The sequence below is a fragment of the Schistocerca cancellata genome, chromosome 3, assembly GCF_023864275.1.
Source record: "Schistocerca cancellata isolate TAMUIC-IGC-003103 chromosome 3, iqSchCanc2.1, whole genome shotgun sequence".
Taxonomy (NCBI): Eukaryota; Metazoa; Arthropoda; class Insecta; order Orthoptera; family Acrididae; genus Schistocerca; species Schistocerca cancellata.
In genome coordinates, this window is record NC_064628.1 from 515,282,514 (window position 1) to 515,291,227 (window position 8,714).

The 8,714-nt window shown below is 43.3% G+C and overlaps 1 protein-coding gene across 1 annotated transcript; it reads right to left on the reverse strand.

The window, feature by feature from the left end:
• Nucleotides 1-3,280: 3,280 nt before the first annotated feature.
• On the reverse strand, nt 3,281-7,136 carry LOC126176764 (testis-specific gene A8 protein-like). Its single transcript, XM_049923933.1, has 2 exons — nt 7,071-7,136; nt 3,281-3,690 (listed from the first exon to the last, which is right to left on the reverse strand). Exons 1-2 carry the CDS (start codon nt 7,086-7,088, stop codon nt 3,355-3,357), a joined length of 354 nt encoding a protein of 117 aa, XP_049779890.1. The 5' UTR covers nt 7,089-7,136; the 3' UTR covers nt 3,281-3,354.
• Nucleotides 7,137-8,714: the final 1,578 nt, after the last annotated feature.

Sequence of the window (8,714 nt, forward strand, 5' to 3'; positions counted from 1 at the left end):
CAAATCTTGGGTACTACCACATGTACATGTATAATACATTTACATCATTAAAGATTGTTCTTGAGTTTTCCAGTGAATGACAAGGTATGTAAAATGTGTTTGCAACTGGCTCATAGAGACACAAATGGATTATTTTCACTACTTTTCTTTATTTGTCTGAGGATTATTTTAAGGTAAGTAAACAATTCATATGAATATGTCGCTTGTAGCATAGTACTTAGCTTGCTGGACCTCTAATCCGTTGTTCGCACTTCGATCCTAATTAGGAGCAAGATTTCCTTCCATTTCTTTTCGCTTAATGTCTTTTTAAGTTTACTTTATTCGTAATATAGTCACGCAAGAGCTTTAAATGTTATGCCATATTACATTTTAATATCTACATTTCATTAGCTTCATTTTCCACCTGATCAATTTCAGATGAATCCTAAGGGTGGTGTTAAGAAACTGCATTTCATGCATTTTGAGTATAAGACCCTACATTCCGAATAATCTGAGACACCATTTAACAATTACCGACACATTGTTCTTCCCAAACAAGACGGTGAAGACAATAGTTTGCCTCTTCGAACTGTCTTCATTGAAGCTATTGTAAAGATTAATGATTTTGACAAAGAGCAAAATTCAGAACTGTTTGTAACCTACCAGGAAATGTAATAAGACCATGTCATTACCATAAAATGAAAATTGGACCTGTTCAAGCAGTTTTAAATTATAGTATTTGAGCAGCAATTGAGCTTGCACTAGAACAACGGATATTTTAAGGTTCTGCTGCATCAACTGCATGCTTTTAGACATAATTCTCCGATTGTTTAAATTATTGACCAGGAGGAACAGAAAAACTGCAATGTGTTAAGTTGTTGAAGGCAAATACGATAATGTTCTGCTGTTCGCCAAGAGTGTTATTATGCTGTCCTAAAATCTGAAAACTGAGAACGGAGGCATCTGGAAGACAGTACTAGCTCTGACTAGAACCACAGCAATTAACAATCAGAATTATCTTCTAAATGATATAGTTTCCACTGTGTTTCACTGTACAGGCTTTCACAAGTTGCCCTGAAAATCTTTTCAGCGTGGTCTGAGACAAAAATCTCGTTCCAGATTCCCTCAGAGACAATTTTGTGACTTACTGCTTTGTGGAGTTATTTCTATCCCACTCTATGCACTGCAGTTTTCATGTTTCTCATTTCTGGAACATAAGTATCTAGGGATGTTTTCGAAGAACGAAGAGACGATAAACACATCAACTTCCAGGAGATTTCCAACATCAACCTTCACAAAATTCCTTTCTTTAGTATCATAGAACGATACCACAGCACCAGCATCGCACAACTGGTAACAGCAACGCACGTTTCCTTCAGATACCGTCAGTGTAAGTCCAGGATCCGAAAGACCCAATGGAGTATGCCTGGTGAGCCACACCTCCAGCAGTCCCGTACAACGAGCGCGCACTGCCGCCACGATATAGGATGGTCGGTGGCAGCCATACAGTCCATACGCAACGAGGCGCGCCCCAGTCGTAACGGAGGCGCATTCCAATCTCTGACCTCTCACTATCGCTTCTGCATTAGGTAAGAGAGCCTCACGCTAAGAGGATCTTGTTGCTATTATATTAGCTGGACTCCATTGCTGTATGTTGATTTCCAAAGAGTTTTTGCACGTTTGAAGAAAGCTGAAAGTTAAATAGAGCTTCTGTTTACTGTATTTACTCGTTCGACAATCGTTTCTGCCCCTGCCCATCTTTCCTAAGGCTACAGCTGCTGCACCCCTCTGTAGCCCTTCTCCCTTACCGTTACTCAAAAGTTGTAAATGAGTTTTCCATCACTAAATACCGAAACAGCTTGCAAAAAAAATATGGGAAAACATTAGTAACTTCGGCTAACACTCTTATAACTTATGCACGCCCTTAACCTGTGACGTCACCTGTGCTTCAGCCAATAACTGCGTTTTCGATCACGTGACAAAGTTCTGAAAATTAGTTACTTCTAAACTTCAATTACGAAGAGATAACATATTTTTTGAGAATTTTTCACAAAATTGCTATTTTAATGTTATAATCATTAAGAATGACAACCTTCAGAACCATATTTTTAATATCGGAAAATAGAACATTACGTGTACACAGCAGATGTCAGTCGTCAATGGTCGACACTCAACGTCAGCTGTTGTTGAATAAATACGATTAACATTGAAGCAATAATCTCTAATTAAACTCCCAAGCGAGTTAAAAATCTCTGTGTTTATCCAGAAAGACGAGAAAAGGAATCTCTCTGCATACAGTGTGTCAATAACGATTTGTTGAAGGCAAAATGTGTAAGTTGTAACTTATAATTACGACTGACAGAAATTATTTTGTAATTGTTGTGAATGAGAAGAGAGTGTTAACTAAAGAAAAATATGTGGGAAAATACGATTTGGTCAGAGATTAGCTTCGTGATGGAATTATATATGTTAATCTTCTATGTACAACATTTTGAATGTTTTGTTTTTAAACAAACACTGTAGCGTTATATTCAAAGTTATCGATGCAGTACCGATATTTTGCACTAAGGTGTTTAACGCAACCTTTCCGGTTACTGCATTGTGCATGCATTCCAGTTAATAAAATAACAGCTTACTGATGTAATGTTTGGGGTTCTCATTGATGTCCCGTATTGGGGGTTGTAGAGGTTGCCAACATTATAGTAAGCACACGCTTTGATGGTTTCGAACGAGAGAATTTTCAAGATGGCGCTGTACTGTTTCTGCCCAGTGTGAATGTAGCAACACTCATGTCGTGGGGCGTATCAGCCGGCCTCTGTGGGCGAGCGTTTCTAGGCGCTTCAGTCCGGAACCGCACTGCTGCTACGGTCGTGGATTCGAATCCTGCCTCGGGCATGGATATATGTGATGTCCTTAGTTTAGTTGGGTTAAAGTAATTCTAAGTCTAGGGCACTGATGACCTCGGATGTTAAGTCCCATAGTGCTTTGAGCAATTTTAACCATTTTTTGGAAGGTATCATGTGCATCTCATTTGTGTTATTGTTTTTATAGTAAACAGTTATTAACAAAGATTTTTTGTTACTTGTAAAGTTAAGCTCACATCAGACACAAAACGGATCTGTGGACTACTTTGACGGCCGACGACCACAATGTAAACGTATCCATGGGGTTTGTGGTTTTGAGATCCAACATTAATAGTACACCCTGCATTATTAATAGGGACTAATATTATGCAACTACAAATTAACTGTGGGTAGGTCCAAAACAGTAGTGAATGAAATAAGATAAGGCATTAGTTGCAGAGGTTTTTATTGAGTAACGGTAGCGATGTACAAAAGAAAACAAGCAGCGTATACGTCGTCAGTCAGGAATGGTCTAGATCAGGAAGGGGGCGGCGTAGCGCGCGAATGCCGGCGGGTGCACCGACAGCGCGGCGGGGGCGGCGTAGGCGAAGGGTGCCGCTGCCAGGGGTGCAGCCACCGGGGCGGCAGCCAGGGGGGCGGCGACGGGGGCAGCGGCCAGGGGGGCGGCAGCGGCGACGAGAGGCGCGGCCAGGGCGCGCGTCTGCACGTTGACTGCGGCTGCGTACGGCGGCACGTTGTAGGGCACGGCGCGCGAGTAGGCCAGCGCCGCCGCGGGGGCGGCAGCCACCACGGGGGCGGCGGGGACCACGCCGGCGCGGGCCACGGCGCACGCCGCCAGAACCACTACCTGCAACACCACGAAGACACGGCTACACACCCGGAACTCCGGAGGGCGGCAGCGGCCGTACCTCATTCATTAAGGCTACAAAAGGTAGTTATCATCAAGAAAAAATAAAGATTTATAACTAACTTTTTGTTTGTTTACAGGAACATGTATGCAGTACTAGTACGCAGTGAATTTACTATGCTGCAGTGCTGTATCATGCCACTATCCACCGATAGTGTGGAGTATGTCCTCTTTCCACATTCCGACGACCTATTTTATTCATGTTATTTATTCGTTTATATACCATGTACAACCAATCCAATTTTTGCAACTTTGCCTCACCGAGTAGCTCTAAAGCGAATAGTAAGTTACTTGACTGAAGTTCCATAGGTCGTGAGTTAGATCCCCAGTCTCTCCTATGACTGTTGTCTTATATCACTTGATTCACCTCTGGCAACGTTTGCTAATACGAGGAATGCCAGGATGCACCGCGTCCATGTTGAATTGTATCTCCCCCTAAAGGTCGGAGAAAGGCAACCGCATACTACCTCCCACAGGACCATGCCTAGGAAAGCACTGCAGTGTTCAAACCAACTTTGGTATTAAAGACACTTTTACATTTTATAATTTTTAACATCAATTGTTTTAGTCATCTGCATAATTTTCCTGATCACTGTTACTTTACTTTCATGCAGCCCTCTGTGTCGTATTGTGCAAAGATCGTGGTGCGACACCAGATTCGGCAACCCATATCGATAGCACAGAAATTAGCGAGGGCTCGCTACAATCCGCAACAACCAGTTTGATGTACTCCTGAAGACCACATCTCCCTCTCAGAATAGCAGCGCCCTCATACTGAGGTCAATATGGTGTCGAGCATGCAAGAGCTCAGCCCAGTTCGTGACCTCATCTAAAGAAGTCAGTAGCACATTGTAGGACCAACGTGTTTTAAGGCTTGAGGTGAACTTGTACTGTTGTAAATGTCGAGCATTGTACCTCAAGAAAACAGTTTATTACTTAGTGCATCTACTGATGTTTTCTTAGTCAATGACAGTTATACATTATCCAGTACTCCTGTGGCAAAGAACTTCGTCAAAGATCAACAAATCTTTCATTCATTTGTGTAATACAGTGAACTAATATTTCATGTGTTCTAGTTTGATGAGCCTTCTTCTAGAGCAATCAAAGAATTAACAGTTTGGCGAGTGAAAGTAGTTTCCTCTAGTCAGAACACTCTTTGCGTGATCTACCTATGACTTATTAGTTTCTTGATTTTCTATTCTCTTAGGGTATAATCACTTCGCGAACTGTTATGCTGTCTGTAGAGGGAGAATAAATTTTTAATGTGGACAGAGTTTTGCCAGCATAGTTCTGCAGTAACGAATGATTACCTTTGAACTGGTCAGTTATGTTCCAGTTTCAAAACGAATCCTTAAGTTTTTTCATTCTTATCTTGTCGTACTCGATGATATGAGCCGTGAGGAAAGTGGTAGTTGGTAGGATAGCTTAATTGCTCCTGCAGACATCCGTGTCGCGAGTCACTGTTTCAGCAGGGTATTTTAGATTTACCGCCGTGATATGAATAGCGGCTACCAGTACCCGGATCCCCAGCCCCCCTTCGCCAAACTCTTTCCTCTGTCTTTGTTCCACTATCTGCCTACCTACTTACATGTCTGTCTGTTTCTTTGAGTTATTTACATTGGCGGTTTAGGCATTACATGACGAGCCACTGATGTTCAGTTAACAGCTCACTTTATATTTTCGCGCGGATACGTAACACAGAATCTTTATTTATCGTAATGTAGGATGGAAAGAAATGCATTCCCTCCATATGCCAGCACACATACTGTGGCTTTTCGTGTTAGGAACTAAATGGATGTGATACAGATCGGATACCAGCCCAGAAATTCGCGGGAAATTGTCCAGAAATCTCACCAATGTTGACCACTGTACCAGACAAACGGTCTTTCTTTTGGCACAAGGGTTGGGTTCGGATTTGATTCGCCTCCACATTTCGCAAGTTACTACATCATTAGCTGAGACATACATAGTCATAGAACAGTTGCTCTCACTATCTGTACTAGTATAAACTTTCACATTTATGCGAAAGTGTACTACGCCTGTAAGGATCGTGGAACAAAGAAAACGTTCTTCGCAGATCTGTGCAACTCAGCCTATTTCCCTTTTTCTCCTAGTTGAACTCAACGGGTGATTACAGAGCAGGAAATCTTACTTTACGGACGCAGTGTATGAAATGGGTGGGAAACATTCTTATTGAATCAGATAGACCCATTAGGCACGTGATAAAAACCACAATTAACGTCATATGAATTACTCCACCTATCCATACAAACTGCTCATGTTGTTGCAGCTATTACGTGCTCAGAGATACATGGGCAGATAAAGAGCTGGCCGTATGTCAGTACGGACACACTTAACGACGCAATACAAATTACCTTGTCAAGCGAGTGGTTACAGATCGAGTAACATGATCCATAAACAACTATCAACACGCTTTTGAGTCAATAAAGTGTTGAATCAAAATCAAGTTTAGTTTCTCCCCACCCTCTCCTCTACCTCCATTTCTCTGTCTCTTTCTAACTGTTCATCTATCTCTCTTTCTGTACAAGTACCATTACATTTCTAGGCGTCTGCGTAACAGCGAATATCACTGCAGCAGAGTTCCATGTTGGGTGATATTTTATGATCCAATGCAGTACTTGTAGTAAAGTAATTCAAACATAAAACTCACGGCTTCTTTGCCTAAAAAAGTGTTTAGAGTTTTACGTTGCTCCACGAAGATCTCCCAAAGTGCATTATCATTACATTAATGCAGCCGTTAGGCATCAGTAATTGTTTCTTCCAATATAGGAAACACTATTCGAAGAGATTGTGAAGTATGCACTATGTTTAAGTGGTCAGTGAGTTAGCGGACGATCAGTTTATCGCCTGGTGCGGTTCGATAGGAAGTGCCTGGTTCTAATAACCATTTTTTGTAGCATGTCTGACCTTGCTGCTTAAAAAATGAAACTGTTTCATTCTAGATGTGAATGTAGGTTCTGTCAGAGAATCTTACTGATGTGTTCTCGGGATAACAGCCAACTAAGCTGATTGATGTGTCGTGACGTATCGGCAAATGTCTTAATCGGATTCTTCACAAGTTCTGCCGGAAGACGGGAAATAAGACACTCGCCGAAACATCACTACAGATCTACGAGGTAACTCGGTTGATATCACGCTTGTTTAGAGCGATGGCAATATTTAGCGTAGATATATGCCTGTTCTAGGTCAAACCTGGACATTGTTACTGTGCTGTCGACATCGAAATTTTTCGACGCCCAAAAGCGTCAGGCTCTGTTCGAAAAGACGATCTGACCTCGACGCGCCGGCGTGGCACTCACCATCCTGACTGCGAACATGTTGCTTGGTGGGTGCTGGGCTGCGGCTGCTGCTGCTGCTGTCGCTGCTGCGATACTGACTGCCTGCCTGCCGTGGTCGCATTTATAGGTGGCCGAGGGTGCCCGGCGCCGCGGCACGCATCTCAAGCAGGCGCGGGTTTCACTTGGCCCCTCCGCTGCTGCGCGCCGCAGGTTTCTGTCTCCTTACCTGTGGTGGACGAGGAATTCGGCGATCGAGTCATCGTAATTATAAAAAAAATAAGCATCGAGAGCATAATTCCGGAACCTTACCGAATGATGTGCCGCCGCGGGAATATCACTGGATCTGCATTGGAAGGACGGTGGCTCGTGTCACCGTTTGGCCATGCAGATTTAGGTCTTCCACAGTTTCCCTAAGAAGCTGAATACCTGGATGGCTTCTTAAAGAAACACTCAGGTTAGTAACTACTCCTTCCTTCCCCGTTTCGAGCTCGCGCTCCGTCATTAATTTACACTGACGTGACCAGTGTCATGGGATAGCAATATGCTCATATACAGATGGCGATAGTATTGCGTATATGGGGTATAGAAGGGCGGAGCTGTCACTTGTACTCCGATGACTCATGTGAAAAGGCTTGGCGGAGGTTCGAGTCCTCCCTCGGCCATGGGTGTGTGTGTTTGTCCTTAGGATAATTTAGGTTAAGTAGTGTGTTAGCTTAGGGAGTGATGAGCTTCGCAGTTAAGTTCCATAAGATTTCACACACAGTACACCACTGAAAAGGCTTCCAAGCTGATGATGGTCGCATGCGGAATGGTAGTGGAGCTGGACATATAGGATATTCCATTTCGCAAATCATTATGAATTAGAGATTCCGAGATCGACAGAGTCAAGAGTGTGCCGAGAATACAAAATTTCAGGCATTAACTCTCATCACTGACAACGCAGTGGCCAACGGCCTTCACTTAACGACCGAGAGCAGTGGTGTTTACGCAGAGTTGTCGGTGCTAACAGACAAGCAACAAGGCTTAAAAAAAATTTAAAAAAACGGAAATCAATGTGCGACGTACGAAGAAAGTGTCCGTTACGAAAACGAGGCGAAATTTGACGTCAGTGTACTATGGCAGAAGACGGTCGTCTCGAGTGCCTTAGCTAACAGAAAGACATCACCTGCAGCGCCTCCATCGGGCTCGTCACCATATCGGTTGGACCATGGACGACTGAAAATCCGTGGCTTGGTCAGATGAGTCCCGCTTTGAATTCGAAAGAGCGGATGGTAGGGTTTGAATGTGGCACAGACCCTACCAAGCCATGGTCCTAAGTTGTTAATAAGGGCTCATGTTGGCTCCATACTGGTGTCGGCTGTGTTCACGTACAAGGAATGGACTGCGTCATCTGGTCTGAGTGAAATGATTATTGACTGGGAATCAGTATATTCGGCTACTTGGAGACAATTAGCAGCCATTCATGGACTTCATGTTCCCAAACCACTATGGAGTTTTGATGGATGACAATGCGTCATGTCAACGACCAGATAATCGAGAGGTCAGTTGGTGCACAAAATCCTGCACCGGTAACGCTTCTACATTTACGGATGACTATACAGAGAGAATGGCGCAGTATTTCTGCAGCGGACTTCCAACGATTTTTTGATTCCATACCACGTCGAA